A 22739-nucleotide genomic window follows, 5' to 3' on the forward strand; every position below is an offset into this window, starting at 1 on the left:
CTGCCTGCTCAGCAGCAACCAGCAAAGCTCTGCTGGTAACGGCCCCAACAGAACAGCTCCACCAGCAACGGCCCCAACGGAACGGCCACGTGTCCAGGAAAGCAGCAGAGGACAAAAAGGGTGTTTTTATACAAAACCAGCGTGTTTATTGCTTGCTTGCTCTTACAAAGGTTGGGTACAGCAAGTCCGTCGCCCCCGAGCGCTACAAACACACACACTGCGTCCCAGAAGCTCATGGGAACGGTGGGGATGCTGCTCCCACTGTAAAGTGGGAACCCTCCCCCAAGCCAACGGGGGCAGGGATCACGTATGCTTCATAAAAGGAAATCAGTAGTCATCTGCAATATTCGGCACGTTTAAAACCCGAGCCATTTCCACAGAACCGCCTCTAAAAACTGCACGTTGCGTTGCCCCACACCACCACCCTGCAACTATTGCTAACATGCACAAGGAAGTATAAAAAACGTATTAGAAGGCACCGTTTTCAGCATCGTTTTAGTTCACACGGACAGCTTGAAGTACAATTAAGGACATCCTGGATTACTTTGTGATGTGAGCTCCCCACGTTGCCAAACACAAAGCAGAGCCAGGAAATGGCAGAGCCTGACAAGAGTGGGACAGAATGGGAACAGGGACAGACAGAAGACCCCCATGGACGAGTCTGCTGATAGCCTAGGTGACATCTGATGGATTTTAATAGTGTTATAAATCTTAGTCTATGCTTGTGGGAAACCACAGGAGTTCAAGTATTTTATTACTGCAAATGCAAACACTTTCTCTCTATATATTTATATATGTATATACAGAAGATAAGAATTTTTTTTGGCAATATGATGGGGGATCTTTGCAGAGCAAGTTTGTACTCAGTGGCCAGCACAAAGTGAAAAAGCCAAGCACACCTTTCCAGGGTTGTTTTCCCCTTTTTCATTCTCCTGTTTGTCTCCAGCATCACTTCCTACCCACAGCACCAAGTGCTGAGCTCCCCTTTTGGGAACTGTGTTAAACCTGGTTTAGCAGTGGCACAGAAACCGATGGCAGCTGCAAGTAAGCCTAGGAAAGCAGCCTGACTGACACTAACAAGGGTTGAAGATTAGGTGGCAACGCTGCCTTAGCCAACAGCTCCTGCTTAAAGTGCTCAGAGAAGCTCAGGTGGTCTCAGCAGATTCACATTATTTGCTTCCCAGTGTTCTGCAGGGATTTCTCCAGGGTCTTTAGGTCCAACTTAAAACCCAGAGCTAAAAACTCAATTAGTCTTAACCAAAAGAAAATGGCCACGTCTTCTCGTACCTTTGTTCTCCTTCCCCATTTATGGTATTAGTGGAAGTTAGTACAGGGTTCTCACTTAGCAACTCACAATAACTGCTTTAAAATCATGAAATAAAACTTAATGTTCACGTAGTTTAGCGTCAGTCAGCATGAAATGAAGAATTTAAGTGCATTATTACACATCAATAAACATATATACATGCATAAACATGTTTAGAATATATTTATCTTCCTCTGATGAAGTACACCGATACCTTGTTCCACTTGTGCCATTTGTGTGAATGGGTAACGTTTTCCAGTCCATGCAAACTAAGTTTAGATTAATTAGCCAGATTCCCTTGATTTGAACATGGCATGGGACTACTTTAACATCTTCACCGGGCATTTAGAAAGACGACAACACAGAACTTCATTTTTAGGGCTCATTGCAGAAAGGGGGGGGAACCTAAAGCAACTCCTGAGCGCTGGACTTAAAGGGTGATTTAACTGCTGCACTTCCAGCTGGACAGCCCTGCTGCAGCATGCAGAGCCACAACACTCAGACCTAAGAACAGGCTCGATGTTTTCTGCTCCTGTAGCTTTGGCAGAGGTATTTGTGTGAAGGTTTACATTCCTCGTTTCCGTATCTCTTTTGCCTTATCCATGGCTGCAGAAGGAAGGCTTCCTGGGTTTACCATGGGCCACTGGATGCAAGAAGGATAAATGCCATCTTCAGCTTTGCTTCAGTGAACAGGTCAGCTCACGTGAAGGTCCCAAAGAAGTCAAAAGCTATTTGGGGGGCAAAGGTGCCGGTCGAGAAGGAAAGTAACGTCCTTGAGGTAAACATTTCTGCTGTGATGAAGGAGGTCTCTGAGGTACACATTTCTGCTGGGGAGGAGGTGGCCTGTGGTAAAGACAGACAACTTGCTGTGAGTCCACATGACAGCATCTAAAATGCCCTGACACTGCCCAGAATGCACACAGCAAAGCAGCCCTATCTTCCTCTTGCTTTGCACTAGCACGGCCTGTGCTCATTTGTTACAGACTCTCCCCTTCCAGCACACTCAGTGCCTCATGTAGGCTCACTTCCAACACCCCACGGTCAAATTCTGCTGCCCTCAGAGCACCCTATAGCATCAAATGTGCTTTTATTCCAAAGTGTGAATCAAAGGAGAAACTCCTTTCACTAAAAGGTCAGCTCTGCTCACAGCATCTGATGAAACATCCTGATACTTACAAAGATGAAGGCAACAACAAGCCATATACATCAGGACAGTTGGTTACATTACTTGCAGCAACACAAACCAACCTTGCAGGCATCTTCTGTGGCTGCAGGGCCTGGTACTGTGGAGATGGGTAGTAGGACTGGTGGTAGGCCTGCTGAGGATGCTGGTTAATGGGGTAGGATGGCACAGGATAAGTATTTGGCTCCATGTCCTATGGATAAAACAGAGTGAGAACGTTCACAGATTTGCACTTGAGAGCATTAAATTTGTTTCACCATACAGGTGATATCTGAGATGGCTTGCAAATAGCCCTGGAAATGACAGCTGTTATTTCCTTCTAAGCAGTAGAAAGAATAACTGAGGAGCTTTTAAACCCATTTAGGAAACACTGCTTCTATTTCACTCCTAACAGAGAGTAAGCCTCAAAGCCACAGCTTTGAAGCCTCTGCAATAGTACAATAACATAAACCATCCTCATCAGTCACTTCAGAGACAAATAAAAACAGACAGCAAGTAATTCCTACCACAGGTACACCTCTGGAAGGGTAAGGCATGCCATGTGGAACGCCTCTGTGAGGGAAATCTCTTGGTTCTGCTTCTGTTCTAGGAGCTGGTGACTGAAGTGACCTGAAACCCAAGAGATGTTACCTGGGTGAGCACATAACCTTGACAGGATGACTGAATAGGCTACGAATCCAAGTGCTTCTTGCTTGCTAGATGGATTTAGAGCATCCTAGCAAATACCAAATGTCAGGAGGATGGTTTTTACCACGTATCTAAGAAACAACATAATCCTTTTTCTGTTTAGGACTATGACAGCTTTATTTTGCCTCCGCACCAAAGATAGGACCCAGAAAGCAAAAAACCCATCACCAAAGACATAACAACAAACAGAAAGGTAAAAATAAAAAGTTTTCTGCTCCCACTATGTAAAATTTGATCTATTTTTTTTCTGCCATGGCCCAGAGCAATTTCCATGCATCATTTGGTGCAGCTGTCATTGCTTGACAGCTTGGGACTGGAATATATCTCCATACTTCAGCAATGGCTTATGTAAAGAAATGTGTAAGGACTACCTCAAAAGGGCAGAAGAGAAGGAGAAGAGGGGGCTGTACTTACGAATGACAGCGTGACATCAACCTTCTGAAGCATCGTTTCAGTCGGTCTCTCCTTGCAAATGCCAAAGCAGCAGCTAGAAGGAGAGGCAGGACCAGGAAAAAAAATACCAGCAGCCCATTTCTCAGTGAGTTGTCTTTGTCTGTTGGGGGACAAAAGGACGGAGAGGAAGAAAGTACTGAGTGGTGGTAATGTCACATGTCTTGCTGTAGCACTTATTAGGATTGGTTCTACAATAAGCTTCCATTCTCTGTGGCAGAAATATCTAAAGAATCTGTTCAGACTGCAAGATGTAGGCAGAAATGCTTTTCTAGGTCTGATCTTCCCACTGTGGTGGGACTCTCCCATCTGCTATCATCTAGCTTCCCTCACAATCCACGCCATCTCATGAACAAGGGTCTCCAGGTTCATTCTGCCACCTATTCTGCCATTCCTAAAGTAGGAATACTCTGCATCAGTCTCTTCTTTACATGCTCCACAAACTCACTGCAGAAGTCTTCACCAACTTAAAGCCTCCTCCTTCATCTTCAAACTAGCAGTGAGAAAAGTGTCACAGCCTTTCACTTTGTTCCCTCCTCTGCACGAATTGTGCTGCCCCAGGCACCATTCTCCCCATGCAAACCCATACAGGCATCTTCTATGTGCACAGACACAGCATCTTCTTGCTGTGTCAAACGCTGACCCAGCACCTATTCCTTGGGAGGGGAAAAAGGTGCATGAAACCAAGACAAAATTCCCTCCCCACCCATCTCTTCCAACCAAAAAAAAGCAATCCAAAAGTCTGCAAACAAGGCAGTGTCACAAACCTCTGTCTCTCCCCGTTTCTTTATGGTGTATCTGTCTTCTATAGCGTAAGATGTTTGGGGCAGGGACTACATTTGTATTTACTACCAAACGAAGCCTGCTGTCTGCACTCAAATAATAAACATTAATAAAATAGTGGCTCGTCAACACACCCATGATGGCCAGCTGACCAACACCATGATGGCCTGCAGGTGCACATGCAGATATCAGAGCAGGGTAGAACCCATCTCTGCCACCACTGCTATGAGTCCATCCTCACATAATGCCTGTTGACATCCATGAATTTGAACCCCATGCCAAATTTCATGTTTTGTTTGGATCTAAGATTAGAAAGGGCTTCAATGTCCAGCTTCGATACAGAGAAGCCCAATTTGATCTTGGTCCAAGGTGGCAGAAATCACCTGAAGAAAGTTAAAACAGGCCAGTGTCTTTAAAGATCTCCAGCATCCCAAAAGAAAGAAGTGCAACACCTCGAGCTCAGAACCCCAGCTAGGATTGCTAGGGGGTGAAACCTGGTGAAGAGCCCCACAGCAGCACTTCAGCCACCAGAACTGAGCTGCTTCAAAGCAATAGGCACTCTGCACTCAGCCCAGCACCATCCCTAGCAACACAGCCCCACAGCCCCAGAGCTGCCCCTCTTCTACTTGCCATTATAGGGAGGTCCACTGTCAATACTCCCTCCATAGCCTTTAATATTGCAGAAAGGAGGAGCCCAGCCTGGCTCACAGTGACAGTTCCGGTTGTTGTTGCACACCTACATGTGAACAACAAGCACAAGGATTACAAGAGCACAGGAACAAAACAGAATTGTGAAGCTTTCACTTGTAAGGTATCACTCACCCCACGTCCATGGCACTGCTTTTCCACATCACAGTCATAGTTCAGAACAGCAGCACTCACACACTGGAAGTGCCTGCAGACCTAGGGGAGTTCAGAGATGCATGCTAACCAAACCAGATGACTTTTCACCACAATACCCCACTCCTTCTCCCCTCTCACTGTTCCCACACCGATGGTTCTGCAGCTGCTCTGCTCTCTGACAGGTCACATACTCCTCCATGCCAAACCTCAACTCCACAGGAACACAAACTCTTCTACAAAAGTCACTTTTAACGTGTTAATTACCTTTCCATTACCACATTTGGTGCCTTCGTTCACCATTCCTGGATCAGGGACATCAGAGCCCAGCTGGAAATCTACACCCCAACAAGTGGTGCCATTACTGGGAGTCCAGATAATGGCAGGCTTAATTCCAAAAACAGGCATAGTTTCCACATTTTCACACTGCAGCTTCCCACACATGGCATTCCTACAACATCAACACACAAATACTGTAGTGATGCTTTATCCTGTATGTGAAGAGCTTAGGAGATCAGTGATGGGAGATGGAGTACAAACTCTCCCTGCCATAGCCCCAAATCTGAATGTGTCAGGCAAAGATACCCCGAGGCAACAGCTTCAAGCTCAGCTACAGAAGAACCCTCTGAACTTTCAAACTCATTTCAAATATTATGGGCAAGAGTTGGACCCAGACAAACTAAAACAAAAGCCAACAAGACCTACAAATGCAGAAGCGTGAGGGCTTTCTGTTATGTACCAACAGCATCAGAATTTAGAGTAAAACATCTTTTCTAAGCTATCTCATGGTGGTTTCTGAATGATGTAAGCACTGCCACTAAGGTTAGGCTATAGCATAATGTTACTCTCCCAAGTGCTTCTGCCATAAAACCCCAATTTAATACTATGGCACCCAAATAAAATGTCAGTCATACATTTAGGAACTTCCCAATGCATTTGGTTCAACTCACCAGCTGGAACATTTCTTGTAGTCATGGCCATGGAAACCACAGTTGCCAAATCTGTCACCCTTGGAATTCACTTCAGCAAAACAAATGTTGGGGGCAGCTTTGGCTTCTGAAAACAATTGCCCACCCCCCAGACAGAAGAACCAGGTTAAACAGAGACAGAAACATCTCACACCATCATATTTCCACCCTCCAGCCCAATTATCCTACGTCTAACAATCTCCCCACAAAGCAGATATGCAGATCAAGCCTATGAGCTTGATCAAAATGATAAACAGTGAAAATGCCAACACTACAAAGTCCCAAATGAAAAACAGAGTCACTTATCAAGTGGTACAATAGGCTGGATGTTATTTCTGCAAGCCCTATAAGCCAGAAGCTGAAACTGTGATGCTCAGTGCAAGAAAATTACTACTTGAATCACCAGCACGGCGTTAACTGTAACAAAAGACATGTGAAGGCAAAGCCATAAATGCCACTGCTCCAAATTCTTTGTGTTGTTACAGGAAAACAACTGGATGTTTTAAATAGCCTTAGTGTTCTCTTCTAAGTGCATCTGCTAGGAAAGCAGTAACACTGTGCTCTTCCTCACTTGAGCCAAATATATCCTGGCACTGTGCATCGTAGTACTGGCAGATGCCATTGTAGCAATATGCTTCCTCATTGTGGCAGGGGTGGCCGTTCTGAACAGTGAAGTCAGGCTGGCAGAACTGGGATGTGCCATTGCAGTACTCTGGAAGGTCACACTCGTTGTTACTCGCCCGACACTCAGTTCCACCAGGGAGGATCTGGAGAGACAATTGAGGGAGAAACTGCATCAGGATATACAACCCTCAAAGCAGAGAGCAGTGCTCCCAACCCACAGCGTGCCCTTGACAAGACAGGCACTGATCTGCTGCCTTCTGGGGGTGTTGGATGATGCTCCTCATGTATGCACCCACAAGGCAAACGCTCTCCTTTTCTAAACCCAATTAACAAGGTTCAGTCTTACCCACAGAATCACAGAATCACAGAATCACCCGGGTTGGAAGGGACCCCAAGGATCATGTAGTTCCAACCCCCCTGCCTAGCAGGGCCACCAAACATACACATTCAGATCAGGTTGCCCAGGACCCCGTCCAACCTGGCCTTAAACACGTCCAAGGACGGGGCATCCACAACCTCCCTGGGCAGCCCGTTCCAGGGCCTAACCACTCTCCTAGTAAAGAACTTAATTAACTTAATTACCCGACAGTTTTTACAGCAGTCTCCATAGGCACATTCAGCAGTGGGTCGGAGCCGACAGGTACCTGGTTCACAGCAAGGATCACTTTCACATTCCTGAAAACAGAAGCTCTGTGAACGTCAGGAAATCACACCCACAGCCGTGCAAAGGTTGCTCCCCAGGCAGCATCTGTAAAACATGGCAAACTACAAACCTTTGGTGACCCACAGTCGCATTCCTCCCCCATGTCGACCAGCTTGTTCCCACAGTAGGGGATGGTATAGGTTTCATCAGGCCTGGGAACGTTCAGCAGGCAGCTTCCCCCTTTGTTGAGGGTCAGCTTCTCAAAGTCTTCTGCACTGCAGCTGCTGAAGTTCCTTGAGCCTCTGTAACAGAAAACACGAGAAGATTTCTCCATCAAATCAATCCCTCAGGTTATAGAACAAGGATAATGTCTGCTATCCCACAGCTTGTACAAACTAGGCAGATACAAAGGGAAAAGCTTCCCCTTTTATCAGTTACTTACGATGCTCCAGAGCTCATAATGCAACTGCTTGCTCCACAGTGACAAACCCTTTCATCATCATGGTTCATCCCCAGGTTATGTCCCAGCTCATGAGCCATAATTGAAGCAAACATCTGTATACTGATTTTTCCAAACTGCACAAGAGCAAAACAGAGAAAAATAGTGGGCCTTCTACATTGAGATTTATTTTTCTTTTTCAATGCCAATTTAAGTAATTGTTCACTTAAATGCCAAAAGGACAATTCTGTTACTCTGTCACCACGTTAACACAAAACAGGGGTGTTTAAAACATCAGCAGGGAAATCCTGTCACCTCCTCTCGAGTGCCACTTCAGCTGTGCTTAATATTAAAGATTCTGCACTTCCAGGAAGGCACTTTTTCAAATCTTGCTCATACTCACAGTATTACTAAAGATATCTCACCACATTAATGCCTCCTGCGTGGCTCTTGGAGCACACTGTTCCAACATAGGCCATCCCAGCTGTTCCACCAAACCCCTTCTTCCTGCAGTCATTAAGAGAAGAAGAGAATCATTCCAACCACACAGACACACCATGCTATGTGTCAGAGCTCACACCATGCTCTTGGTTTCTAGATAGCAAATGCAGAAAGCAGCTTTTGATCCATTCAGATGCAATGCTCAGCACGAGGCTTAAACCCTTTTCATGTGAAAAAGCCCTGCATTACAGTTCTAAGCACTGTACAGTCCTTACAAAGGATTATCTGATTACAAGCTGTCCACAGTATGAAATACAACATTGCAGGATATGTGGGACAAGAAAATAAATGATTTAGAAATAGATCTGTCAGAAAAGATGCTGAATTCACAGGGCAGAGAAGCCTTACAATGCTTAATTTGGCACGGAATGTTTTAATGTAGAACACAGCACTGGATTCCCTGCTGAAAGTGAGCAGCCACTCCTGATAGTAAGGAGGCTAAGCAGACAGGAATAGAATAAGCTTCTTAAAAGCCAAAGGGAAGGAACCTCAACTCACAGCACAAACTGGGCGCTGTCGTGCCTGCGGCGCAAAACAAGGTTCTTCTCTCGCCACTGCACAAAGTTTGCCAGCACATCACCAGCACCTCCATCTGTGCTGATGATGTTCTCGTACTTCCAAATCTCCAGGCCAACCAGCACGACGTGGATGTTCAACATGATGTACATCTGGGGAAGAAAAAACAAGGAGGAGAAATCTTGCTGAAGAGCTTCGAAGAAGAACGAGCGGTTTGGAGTTCTGCATCCGACTGTGAAAATCTACTTTCTTATTAAACAGAATCACAGAATCACCCGGGTTGGAAGGGACCCCAAGGATCATGTAGTTCCAACCCCCCTGCCTGGCAGGGCCACCAAACATCCACATTCAGATCAGGTTGCCCAGGACCCCGTCCAACCTGGCCTTGAACACGTCCAAGGACGGGGCATCCACAACCTCCCTGGGCAGCCCGTTCCAGGGCCCAACCACTCTCCTTGTAAAGAACTTCCCCCTAACATCCAGCCTAAATCTTCCCTCCTTCAACTTGGATCCATTTCCCTTAGTCCTGCTATTGTCAGCCCTTTGGAAGAGTTTATTCCCCTCCTGGGTGTAGGTTCCCTTCAGGTATTGATAGGCTGCCATGAGGTCACCCCGCAGCCTTCTCTTCTCCAGGCTGAACAAGCCCAACTCCCTCAGCCTGTCCTCATAGGGGAGGCGCTCCAGCCCAAACAGTTCAAACCAATGTTTTCCCAGTGAGACAGATTTCAATCAGCAAAAGGATCAATGATTGAAAAGCCACCCTGAGCATTAAATGGGAAGGATGGAGTGTCTTTCACTTACGCTGTCGAGGAAGTTTGCCAATTGCACCATATGTTCTCTCACTTCCGTTTCGCTCTTCCCAAAATCTTCAAACTGCAAGACAAAGAAACTCAGTGGCAAAAAGCAGATAAAGACAAGGCTTAGCAAAGTGAATAAAGTGCTTTCAGATTAGTAACCGAAGGCATTCTTGCCAGGTTCCCAATGTTCTGCTTAGAATACATGAGGTTGAATCCCTGCCTGGAAGGCACTCATCAGGAAAACAGCATCTTCACTGCTATTACTCAGCTGCTCAATAATCCAAGAGAAAACACAAGAGGCAGCTTTTGCCATATGCTTTCCATCATTACTAAACTCTTTGCTGATAGAACCTCTCCACGTCTGACAGCTTTTTGTTTTCCAGAGGCACAGCATATAGAACCTGTCTCAGTTACAGCCTGGTAGAACACATTTGCATCATCTTGGCTAAAGCGTGGCTGCCTTTCAACAATCCATTGGGGAGTAATGGAGACTGGCAGCTTTTCAACCCATCTCCTGGGGAGAAGAAAGGGAAGGCAGCCCCCAATCCAAGCCGTACCTTTTCTTTATCCACAACTATGAACAGCTCCACGTATCTCGTTTGATGCAGGATGGCTCTTTTTTTCTGTGGAAAAAGGTTTTAGACGGTTTCAAGTTGATTCATTCAGGTGTAAACAGCAACAACAACAAAAATATCCTGTCATATTTTACTCAATACAACCAGTGGCTTCAGGGACACACCCAAGGCATACTGCCAAGAAGTGAACAAGCCAGAACCAAGAAGAGCAGTCCAAAGCAATGACAACTTCCCTACTAGCATTTTATACTGAAACTGAGCTGTACAAGGACTTCCAGCATCAACCAAACACCAGCAGCCCTTCGGTTTGTTTTTTGAATGAGAATGTTTCTATACTCCTGCTTTCCCTGTGACCTTGTTCCAATACAGCCAGCCTTTAAACAACACTTCAATCTGTTCTTCTGATTATTGGGAGAATGGAATAAACAACACAATATGCTGCTGGCATCTGATGCCATACTTTGGTAATGAGCTTCTCCAACGAAGCTCCAATGTCCCTGCCCTTAAAAGCCCCCAAAAGCTCTGCCAATGAGCAATCTCACTAGCCACTGAACTCTCACTGCTGTGTGCAGAAGCAAAAACTACAACCACGCCGTTTTCCAGCAGTGCAGAAAAACCCAGTGGATCAGAAACCTTTAGGTATGTGTTAAGCCCCAGAGAAATCTGCTAAGCTGCTGCCATATTTCTTAGCTGAACATTCATGAAATCCATTGCAGGGGACTGGAGAAAACAGTGGTGCACTTACTCGTAGCAGCTGAGTCATGCTAGGATGGTGATTTTCTCCTATGTGTTCCCCTTCTTCATGGCCTTCAGTGGTTACCCCACACATCGAGGGCTCTTTTTTCACATTATCCAACGAATACAGGATGTGTTCAGAGCCAGAGGATGAATCCATGGGCTCAATGCCATAGGTGACATTCCCTATTGTCACCAAACCCCTAAGAGATGCAGATGTGCAGAGAATTCTTGCATTAAACACGGGATGGTTAGGCAGGGCTTTACAGTAAAACAAAACAACAGTTATTCTTTCATAACTAAAGGCATGTCTACATCTCAGCCCTTGCAAACCTTCACTCAATGCCTGGAAGCTGCCTGTCACCTGGAAGGGCCTTTGCAAATACAGCAAAATAAACACAGCCATAAGATTTTGCAGTGCCCAAGAAATTAAACCACAGACCTGAAGCAGAAATACTTAGTTCAATTACTGTCCCCACTTTGGTGTCCAGCGTGATTCTGTGTCAAATAGACTCCAAAAAATAGGGAAGATAATCCAATGCAGAAGGAATTTTCCAACCCCATTTGAAGCTCTGTGTAAAAACTGCAGGCTAGTGTTCCACTTCCCATTTTATTGCATCACTGAAGATACTGCACGTATCTGTTAACACTAAATGAACAAAAGATACTGCAGTAAAACCACACAGAGGCGTACACTGTTGCAGTTGGTCCCTGTCAATGATTCCCATCTGGTTGAACAGTGGTTAAAAACAAAGCAAGAATTTTGTTTCGTGTTCAGTGAGCTGTGAGACCCACGTGACAGCAGCTGCAACAAAGGCTGAGTTTGCTACCTGAGCCCTGAGCAAGTGCTGACAGCAACAACAGAGTCCAGCATCCCCTCCACGTATCCCTGGTAATGGCAGTGATCCTGCACAGGAAAACAAAGCTGCATTACACACGTGTTCCATGCACATCCAGTGATCACATAACTGCTGTCTGCCACTGACCAGCAGCAGTTGCAATTCGACAGCATCGTATGTTTGAAGTTGAAGCCACCACGCATCCTGCATCCAGCCTAGTTTTACCTTTCCCATGGCTCTATTGCAGTGTAACAGCACTTCCTCCTGTAGCACACAGCTAAACCTCTTCACCTGCCTTCATGCCAGCAGGGTTTCTACACCAGAAGCTGATCAAAAGGTCAGGCTTGCAGACAGGGATCCAGTCTGAATCCTGTTCTGTAAGGCATCTGCTCCTCACAGCTCGATAGGACCAATTAGATTTGAGCTGGAAACCCCCTCACTGACTCATTCTACCTGAAGCTGGATTCAGAGCTGACCCTGCTGTAACACTGACAAGCAGGGCTCAGAAGCATTACCTAGCAACTGGATTTCTTAGCCTGACATTAAGCTACCCTGCTCTGAACTGCAGCCCTTCACCCCACCTCAAATATTCTGAGGCCAGCCCCTCCCTACAGATTTGAGCCAAATGATCATTCCAACATCGACAGAAACAGTTGGGAGAATATTTGGCTTGTATGCAGCCTCCTGCTAACGAGGAGAAGGCCAACATCTGCTGTCCTCACCACGGCGCTGTGCAGCCTAACAGCTCAGTCACACAGAACGCCCCTCATCAGCCCTGCGAGGCACAATACTTCCATTTTGTCCTCTGCATTAGACATTTTGGGAACTAAACGAGATGGTAATATATGGCAAAGGCATTCAAAATTATCTGGCAAGTGTGTTTTTAAATGCTAGGGGTCAGGTAAATCACGTCGCCTGTGCTTTTGGCAGTTAATGCTAAGGCATGTAATAAAGCTTCAAGGTCACCGAGACTTCTGTGAACTCGTGCAGAAAAGGCTTTTTCTCTCTCTTTTTTAAATCATCTTTTTGAACAGGAAGGAAATAGCCAACTCAGGTGCCCTGTTTTCAAACACCAGGTCTTACAAATCAGGTGATTGATGCTTCCCTTTCAACAATGTTGATTTGTAAGAGCAGTGAAGCCAACAGAAATACTCTCGTGCTTTTTGCATCACACAAGCTGCTCTTAATTCTCACTCTACAGCAGCAATCAGATTTTCAAAGGCAGCCTAGAAGGCAGTCTGCTTGCACAGAAAAAGAGCTGTGAACATGGATTAAATGCAATGCTATGCAAGTAGGAAAGAAGCCCTACCTGGACATCAGGGTATTCAGATTGCAACTTCCCCTCCTTATCATAGGTATAAACTGTAAAATCTTTGGGTAACAAATCTCTGCAAGGAAAGGGGACAGAGAAGAATAAATACCAGAGAACTGACTTTGATGCTACAGCAGGACAGCAAGATGATCCTAACCAAGAGTCACTAAGAGATAAATTGCAATTGAGTGATGAAACATTCAAAGGGAAACTCTCACAAACTAACAAAGAAGTTGTGCCCTCCTGCAGCAAAATCCAAGATATCAGGAGGGTGGAACAGTATTACAAGGAAAATAGCCTGATATATGTTTACTTGCTGTTGCTGTAAGTATCCCTTTAAAAATTAAAAGCAAAACAGACAACATATTCTCTGTAAGTTATAGATATTAAGACCTGGGAATAAAGCTTCCTCATTTGTCTTCTGCTAGCGAGACAGAGGAAAAAATGAAACAAACAAAACCCAGAGGAAAGCAAAAATATTTACTTGAAATATAGCTCAGCTTGTTTATTTTTAGATGTGAAAAGGAAGAATCCTTTCAACGATTCCCCAGCTCCCCTTTGAGCAAACGACTGCTTCCTTCTCTGAGAAGGATCACAGGGTTCAGTTCAACATTTCTGCTCATGGCCAAGGCTGTGGGACTGGATTCACTTTCACTGACTTCCTCTGCAGATTTCTCACAGTTAGGTCGTGGCTGCCCTTCTCATGAAGAACCTCAGCCACCAAAACTAGCATCATCACTTACTTGTTCTTTTCCAGATGGATCGTGTATTCTTTGCCTTCTATCTCAATAGCATATGATGCCTTGTCCTGAATGTAAAGATAAAAGACTGTTAAAGGTCCCTTCCAGCACAAAGCAGGCTAGGATTCTTCATCACTTCCACGCATGGAAGCTGCCTGACCCTGAGCAGACAGACCTTCCCTGTTAGATCTTGCTGGCTGCACTGCAGCAGAAATAAGCATGTGGAGGTGAGCCTGAAGCCTGTTTTATAACTGTCCCCACCTCCAGAATCTGACATTTCTTGAGTAGTTGGGGAAAAGTCACTTGAAGGAAGCTATTTCAAAATAGCTTCATGGTCTTCACATTCCTTGTTTGTAAGACTTCCACAGATAAACTGAGTTACAGCTGGAGAGGACAATACTGTTCTATGACTGAACACAGTGAGCTGGCTCCACTTAGCATGGAAGGACCCTAGTTGCTAAGTGGATAAGCTGAATCACCTGAACTCTACATTAAATATCACAGCAAGAGCTACTAATGACTGCAATATACTTTAAGACATTTTTCTGAATATTAAATTCTGCCACAGTTTATAACATTTGTGACTAAGGCAGTTGGTCTCATCCAAATACCTCGAGGTGTGCAGCCCTTGGTTAAGTTATTACAGCAGAACAACACAGGCTGGAAAGTAGCCCTGAGGTATCCAACCACTGCTTAAAGCAGGACCAGGCAGCTCAGGGCTTCTTCCAGTCACATCCACAGCATCTCCCAGGTTAATGATTCACCTCTCTGAAACTCTTCTGAGCGCTTAACAACTCTAAAGATCCTTTGTTGCAGCTTGTAACCTCTGCAGCAATGAAGTATCTCCCAGAACTTGGCTGGAAGTGGATGCTAGATAGGATGTCTTTTGTAAGGAGGGATACTTATCTGCTGCAAAACTACTTGGCTGATTCGTGTGTGAGAACTTAAGGTTGATTTTGAACAGACTTGGTCAGGAAGAAGATACTGAACTGAGGGCATTGAGGTCATTGGTAACGATGATAATGAGGGCATTGGTAACCCAGTACCTGTGTTGAGGAGACATTGGAGGTCTCTCGTCGCTCTCTTCCTAACTTCTGTGGGATTATAACTTCGTAGGAAGACAGCTGAGAAATCTCCTGGAAACCTAGAAAGCAAAAGAGAATTGCCACCATCAAGTTAGTCTGGCCAAAGAAACAAACAACCAACCACAAGGACGAGGCAGAGGGGAGAAAATGGCACGGGCAAGTCCCATCTCATGTTCCATCTCCTTTCATTAGCAGAAATCAGAGCACCTAAAGCAGGCCAGCACAGATAACTTGCTCAAGGGCACGCAGAAGGACGGTGCCAAATTCAGGCCCTGCCTGCAGCCTCCTCTGACTCCCCTGGGGCTCCAGCAGTGCTCAGCTCTCAGCCAGCCCCACAGAGCTCTGTGCTGCAACCCTCAGCTCTGCACATCTCACCAAGCTGCTGACGGAACCAGCGCTCCTTGTGTTCTTAGAGAGCATTTACAGAGCTCATAAAAACAACCAAAGCGGAACAGGCAAGCAGCCTTTTGCAGATTCCTTCATAAATTATTTGCATATGCAACAGATCACCTGATTGAATTAGAGAAAGAGAGGAGGAGAGGAGGAGAGAAAGGAGGAAAGGAGGAAAGGAGGAAAGGAGGAAAGGAGGAAAGGAGGAGAGGAGGAGAGGAGGAGAGGAAAGGAAAGGAGGAAAGGAAAGGAGGAAAGGAAAGGAGGAAAGGAAAGGAGGAAAGGAAAGGAGGAAGGAAGAAAGGAGGGAGGAAAGGAGGGAGGAAAGGAGGGAGGAAAGGAGGGAGGAAAAGAGGAAAGGAGAAAAAGAGGAAAGGAGGAAAAGAGGAAAGGAGGAAAGGAGGAAGGAAAGGAGGAAAGGAGGAAGGAAAGGAGGAAGGAAAGGAGGAAGGAAAGGAGGAAGGAAAGGAGGAAAGGAGGAAGGAAGAAAGGAGGAAGGAAAGGAGGAAGGAAAGGAGGAAGGAAAGGAGGAAGGAAAGGAGGAAGGAAAGGAGGAAGGAAAGGAGGAAGGGAGGAAAAAGACACCACTTTTTGCAAGTTCTGCACAGACATGCAAACAATAACAAGTTGCACACGTTAATCACTTTCCCCATCAGCATGCTGCTGCCTGGAGCTGCTCCCTGGGCCTCCCTGTGCAGGATTAGCAGCACTTCTCCTAGCTCATGGCAATGGAATCAGTGAGCTCATCAGGAGAGCGCGAGCTGCAGGACCCAGGGGCAGGGAATAGCTGTGCTCCTTGGCACCAGGACGTGCCTGTAGTGGTTTTATTTTTGTGGAAGCAGAAGCAGGCGGGCCGCTCAGAGAATGCAGAGGTGTTGCAGGACAACCATCTGTCACACAGCCGTTCTGTCACACGGCTATAGGCTGGATTCCTTCTCAAGAAATAAAACAAAAAAAAACACTGGACACATTCTGCTGCACAATTCTCATTAATTACTGTGATTGCTGGAGAGGAAAAAAAAAGTATAAAAAACTAATCAGAGAAACTTCCTGAAAATAGCCCTTATGTTCAGAGGCCACAGAAAGTACAGTGTCAGAACCTCCCTGGCCCCAAGCACAGGGAAGGGCCGCTTCCTTCCCAGATGACCCATCACACCATGTGCCCCAGTATGGCACTGCTCTCCATTTCCAGGCACAAGGCTCACGTCCTGCCCCCAGGCCATCACACAGCCCTGCTCTGCCATGCCCCGACCCCACAGCCTTTATCCCAGGGACAGAACTGTTGGCCCCACTGTGCTCAGCAGGCTGCGTGCTCAACCCCAGCCCCCCCCCCCAGCAGCTGGGAGAGTGAATCATTGCACAAAGCAGTGGGAGGGATTTCTGGGAACGGCAGCTCTCAGAGGCACAGCAGTATGGGGAACTCACTTCCAGCTCCCAGAGCATCCAGACACCTCTCCTCCAGCTTTCTGTCCTCCTCCACCTCGCTACCACCACGCTGGGGACCAAAACGTGGTGCTACAATGCCTTCCTTTTCCTTTCGTTGTGCTAAAAACTCACCAGCGATGCCTGCAGGAAGATGCCACCCTCCAGGATGGATGGATGGATGGATGCTGCCCATGAGAATCCATCCACAATTTTCAGTACAAAGACAACTCACTTCATAGCAATTTGTTCTGAAGGAGGTACAGAAGTACCAGCAAAAACCAAACCCAGATATTCAGCTGGTTTGTAGGTTTGAAGATTTCACATTGTGATTTCCCAAGATAAGCTCTTTTTTTTTTTCTTTATTTTTTAGCTTTTACTCCTCTGCCTGTTGAAAAATCTTACTGTAGTGTAATGAGCACAGTCCCTGTGCACAGCAGCTTGCAATAACCTACAGGGCTTCATGCACTGCTCTCTGTGCACTGCACCTGGGAGGCCATTGCTTATCATCCCACCTGGCTGCAGCACACGCTATTTCCAAGAAGGAAAAAGCAACTACGACCGCTGTATTTATCTTGTCTCATTAAAGACTGCCTTAATTACCAGGCAACTGGGGAAGGAATGAATCACCTTCCCTCCCCGCCCCAGATCTGCAGTGAGAACTTTGTGATTGGGAGCAGGAAAGCCCTCCAAACAAGCCGTGTTGGGGCTCTTCAGACACCAAGGTCAGACGTCAGGCCCTTACCCTGACAGGTAAGATCTGCATTCAGAGGTCAGGCAGCATCAGGCAGCATCTCCACCTTCACAGCTCACACCTCGCCTGCTGGCTCAGTTACAGCAACACAGCCACAGTCGCCTACACCAACACATCACCTCATTCATCACCCTTCTGTTCCTGTAACTCCTTCCCAAGCCTGTTACGGTGAGATCAGATAGGAGAAATAAACAAACAGAAGTTTCAGCTGCAGCCCCACTGCACAAACCCAGCTCCAGCACGCAGCTGCTCCAGCGCAGGCTGCAGGGAGCCTGCATGCACCCACCTCACAGCCACCTGCTGCTCCAAGGAAGGCTGAAGCTGTTTTAAAAGTTTGGTCAGGCTTCCTATGCTTCATGAAAGACGACTTTGTGTATTTATTTACCTACGTTGGTTTATTTTTTCCCCACACCAAGCAGCAAGGCTGATTCACTTGCAGCTTAAGCTACTCTAAAGGCTCATTTCCCCTCCTGCCAAGACACTCCTGCACCCCATTCATACAGTGCAGACAATTACATCCACCTCAGAAAGGCACTTTGCATCTGTCCTTCCAAAGCTGCACCTCACTGCTGGACATTTTTCTCACCCCCCACATTACCTGGACTGCAAATTCAATAAGCATTCTCTGTATCCCATGATCAGAACCACAAAGGACTTTTGCCAGGCAGCACCTGTTTTGGGAGAGACCTGTGTGATCAGGACCACAGATGTCCTTGCAGAATGACAATCACTGATCACTTGTGTGGTACACTCCAATCTGCTATGTGCAGGGAAGGCAGGTCTCCCTGTGTCTCTCCTTGTTGTCACAGAGCCTGTTCAGAAGGTAGGAAAAGATGACCAGCTGTCACAGCAAGAGAATCACGTTCATCCACTTGATGTAATGCTTGTTTAGCATTAAATCAGACTAGAATGATTGATGTAACTTCTCTTAACATTTTACTGGAGGTGCTGGAAGTTAATGAGGATATTGAGCATTCTTATGGCAGTGTTTGCTGGAACGCTCTCGTGTCCCTCATGCTGAAATCCCAGCTGATGCTGTAAGTGCTTCCTGCCTAGGCTCTTACTACTCCTCCTACCCTCTCCACAGCCAAACTGATCAGTCTGCAGGACAGCAGCTACTCTTCTCAGAGAAGAGCCATTGCTCTCATCTCCTGGTATCACCACTAACACCTTCTGTCATGGCACCTCACTTTGAAGGGAAACAGAGCAAAGCCACGCCACGGTGCCAGATGTCACAGCCCACCCAGACACCCTTTCTCCCAGGCTGAGGGCCCCCAGGAAGCCCCTGCCTTCCCATCCGTGCTGCTCCCAGAGCCCACTCACTTCCTCCAGACCTCAGCAGCCCTTTGGATGTCAGCTCCCTTCATAGCAGAGGTTCGTGGGAATGCATCTTCTCAGAAATGCTGCTGTCTGTGTTTGGTCTCCAAAGGAAACCACGCAGCACACGTTCAATCACAGAACTCAGTAGAGTTGGGCAAATAAACTTCTTTTTTTCCCTTTATCTTAAGAAATGAGAGCGTTCAAGCCAGGCAAAAACTACAAAGTCATGTTTCAAACTTCCTTCTTCCAAAACCAAATTGCTACAAGAGGCAACGTGAGCTACACTGATATTTCTTCCCTCTTTTTATTCTCCACGCAGAGGAAATAACCACAAAAACCTCTTTGCCCTGCAGAATGGTTGTCCCAGATCTCTCAAAACACAGGGGAGGCAGGGCCGTGCTTCTCATGAGCTGAACAGAAGAATTATCTTAACCAAACACTGCACCTCATCCCAGAATTTAAACCTGAGCATTCAGGCACTTAAAAAATTCCTTTAAGGATTGATAAAGCACAGCGAGGCCATCTGATATCAGAGACCAAGAGGCAAGAAGCAAAGCCCCTGCCTACGGCCATGCTGCTTTGGTTCTCTATGAATTCACACAGCCAAAGGCCAAGGTCTTCTCCACACACAAACAGGAGGGGAAAAGCTGCATGACACGCAACCCCTTAAGGTCACCTGCCGCTCTACAATTACATTAATTCAGGAATTCTTAATTAGCAGTTTCCGGCAGCACCTCATTTCTGCCTTGTATCTCACCTCACAGCTCTCACATCCCAGCCCAAGAAGCTGGAGGTGTGGATGCTCTGAAGCAGGTGACTTGTTTCTCCCCTCCCATCCGAGCTCAGACGTCAGACAAAGGTCTATTATCCTTCATCACAGACTGAGGATGACGAGCTGGGATACAGCTGCCACAGCAGCACTGCCTGCACACCTCCAGTAATGCCACTGACCTGCAGCTCCTCCTATCCCAGCAGGGATGGAAGCACCAACCTTCTGCCAGCAGCAGCCTGTGGTACACATAGCACCCATGGGTGCAACACCCGGGGCTGCAGGGCCAGCTAGCAGCCAGCTTCCAAACCAGTCCAGAGCAGCACGTTGGGTGCCAAGCGAGCAACTCGCAGCTGAGCCACTCAGACCACAAGTGAATTACTTCTCTGCACTATTAGCTTCAGGCAAGCTTTCTCAGTTATGAAGTCCTGACAATAAAACTGTGTGTTCATGGCAAACACAAGTTTAACACGCTGCATCTATTCTTTCCATTGAAAGAGCACAACAACAGATGAGGCATTTCAGCCTATCATCTACATGGAGCATCAGGATCAGCATCCTTGAAGCCCAGAGCAGAGCATCATTTAAATTCATTAGAAATCCATAAACGGAGTACGGGCTTCAAAGAATTGAAACTATAACAGAGCACTGTGTCAACTCATTAAAAGCCTATAAACAAAGCACGTTGTCACTGCACTGTCACAACTGCACTGTGTAGCACTTGAGATCCTGCACAGGGAGCAGCTGCTTTGGAGGGACCCCAGTGATGCCCTCAATGCCTTCAGCCATGGATGCAGCTGTGCAAGAGGAGCAGGGCATCCCCATCATTCAGTTTCATCATTGTGGTTGGTGACCCAGCACACAGCAGGGGGATTGAAACTCCATGATCATTGTGGTATTTTTCAACCATTCTATGATTCTATGATTCCAAATGCAGCGCAGACACCACGGCTGTACGGTCACCTCCATGCAGGACAGCACAAGCATCCTCCAAGCTGGGCAGCAGCACCGTTGTATCCTCTATTTAACAGGCCAGAGAGGTTGTGGATGCCCCATCCATCCCTGGAGGTGTTCAAGGCCAGGTTGGATGGGGCCCTGGGCAGCCTGGGCTGGTATTAAATGGGGAGGCTGCACGTGGCAGTGGGTTGGAGATTTGTGATCCTTTGAGGTCCCTTCCAACCCTTGTCCATACTGTGATTCGCTGCTCACCGAATGCTTCTGGGAGGGCTGTGACCACGCTGCCCATCCAGACCCACGATTCCCCACGGACCAGCAGTCACCTGCAGCCGGAGCACAAACACGCATCCCTCCCAGCATCCCTCCGAGGCTTCACAAGGTGATGACGAGCAGCCCCAGCAGCTCAGAACCCCGCGCTCCGGCCTTCCCCACGACAAAAAGTCCCATCGCGCGACCCAACAGCCGTCACCCCGGGGTCGGGCAGGGAGAGAAACAAAATCCTCGCGTCTCCCGGGCCGCAGAGGCCGCTTCGTTTCGCTCCACCCCTGGGTCGCGTCCCGCACTCACCCGCGGGGCCCGGCAGCGCGGGCGCGGCCAGCAGCAGCAGGAGGAGGAGGAGGAGAAGGCAGGGGCAGCTCCGTGCCGCCCAAGCCATCGTGCACCGCGTCGGCCGTGCGGATCTCGGAGCGGGCAGAGCGCCGGGCTTATGCAGCCGGGCCGCAGCCTGCGCTGCGCCGCCCCCCGGGCGGGGCCGCTCCGCCCGCCGCTGGCAGCACGGCGGACACGGGGCGGACCCGGAGGGCAGCGGCCGCTTGTCGGGTCTGTTGTTGCCTCGCACTGCGAGCCCCCGGCTGCGGGTTTAGAGCTGAGGTCGGAGCTCTGACTTGCGGGGAATCCGGTGCTCAAAGGCTGCGGGATGCGCGGCGTGGGGAGGCGTACAAAAATACAGCCGGATCACAGAAACACCAAGGTTGGAAAAGACCTCCAAGATCATCCAGTCCCACCATCACCAATAGCACTCACTAAACCACGTCCCTCAACGCAAAATGCAAACGTTCCTTCAACACCTGCAGGCTCGGTGACTCCACCACCTCCCTGGGCAGCTCACTGCAATGCCTGACCGCTCTTTTGGAGCAGTAATATTTCCTAACCAGCCTAAATCTCCCCTGGTGCAGCTTGAAGCCATTCCCTCTAGTTCTGTCACTGTTACACGAGAATAGGCGGATCCCCAGCTCGCTACAACCTCCGTTCACATAGCTATAGAGAGCAATCAGGTCTCCCCTAGCCTCCTCCAGCCTGAACAACCCCAGCTCCTGCAGCCATTCCTCATCAGCCCTGTGCTCCAGACCCCTCACAGCTTTGTCGCCCTTCTTTGAACCCGCTCCAGGGCCTCCATGTCTTTCTTGCATTGAGGGGCCAGATGGAGAGCTCAGGGCCTTTGACACAGGATTCCTCCAGGCACCTGAGGACACAGACAGCTGGGCCCAAAAAACAGTTTATGTATGATATGGCTGGGTAGCAAGCTTGCAGATGTCAGTGTTCTACATTTAGCTCAGCTGTGTTTTGGAGAGGTGTTTAATGCATGGCTGTGCTATCAGAGGCAGTCACAGATGTGTCACAGAAGGCAGTGAACTCCAACAGTGTTTCATTCTGGAGTTTATTCCCCTTATTCACCTGTATCAAGTGGGATCAGACTGGAATGCTAATATGAAGCTTTATCTCCACGTGCTTCACGCTGTAATGCAGGTAAAGCCCTCAACTGGCTGCTTGATGGCATCAACGTGTCTGAGAGCTGCCCCCACAAGCTGACAGCAGCAACAGCTTTGAACTCGATGTGGGCAATGGCTGAAGCACAGCCCTAAGAAGCTGTGCAAATCTGGCACAGAAAGTGCTTAGAAATGCTCACACAGCCAGGCTGCAGGGCAGGAGTGTGGTGGCATTGATGAGAGCTGCACTGTGTCACCCACAGCAGCACTGCTGGAATGAGAGCCCAGCACCAAAGCCCTGCAGCACGGGGCTGGGCTGAGCTCAGCCACATGGAGCAGCACCGTGGCTCTGGAAGGGTTCTGCTGATTGAGGAGGAACATCTGTCCACCTCCTCCTG

General features: G+C 47.6%; 1 protein-coding gene across 1 annotated transcript; it reads right to left on the minus strand.

Annotated features, from left to right (window-relative positions):
- Nucleotides 1-136: 136 nt before the first annotated feature.
- Nucleotides 137-21379, minus strand: ADAM9 (ADAM metallopeptidase domain 9). Its single transcript, XM_048928122.1, has 22 exons — nucleotides 21203-21379; nucleotides 14985-15082; nucleotides 13942-14006; nucleotides 13196-13274; nucleotides 11878-11954; nucleotides 11058-11250; nucleotides 10295-10360; nucleotides 9742-9813; nucleotides 8923-9092; nucleotides 8349-8430; nucleotides 7927-8060; nucleotides 7615-7786; nucleotides 7424-7516; nucleotides 6789-6984; nucleotides 6200-6305; nucleotides 5517-5700; nucleotides 5232-5312; nucleotides 5040-5145; nucleotides 3591-3729; nucleotides 2996-3098; nucleotides 2555-2682; nucleotides 137-2149 (listed from the first exon to the last, which is right to left on the minus strand). Exons 1-22 carry the CDS (start codon nucleotides 21288-21290, stop codon nucleotides 2035-2037), a joined length of 2547 nt encoding a protein of 848 aa, XP_048784079.1. The 5' UTR covers nucleotides 21291-21379; the 3' UTR covers nucleotides 137-2034.
- Between the last annotated feature and the right edge of the window lie 1360 nt (nucleotides 21380-22739).

This window comes from Lagopus muta, chromosome 27 (genome assembly GCF_023343835.1).
Source record: "Lagopus muta isolate bLagMut1 chromosome 27, bLagMut1 primary, whole genome shotgun sequence".
NCBI lineage: Eukaryota > Metazoa > Chordata > Aves > Galliformes > Phasianidae > Lagopus > Lagopus muta.

Bases quoted from the DNA above. Each gene is read 5' to 3' on its own strand.
- ADAM9 (XM_048928122.1), bottom strand. From the start codon at position 21,290: ATGGCTTGGGCGGCACGGAGCTGCCCCTGCCTTCTCCTCCTCCTCCTC. The intron at 15,083-21,202 runs GTGAGTGCGGGA...TTTGCTTTCTAG, and splicing joins CGCGCTGCCGGGCCCCGCGG to GTTTCCAGGAGATTTCTCAG. The intron at 3,099-3,590 runs GTAAGTACAGCC...CTTGGGTTTCAG, and splicing joins TTGATGTCACGCTGTCATTC to GTCACTTCAGTCACCAGCTC.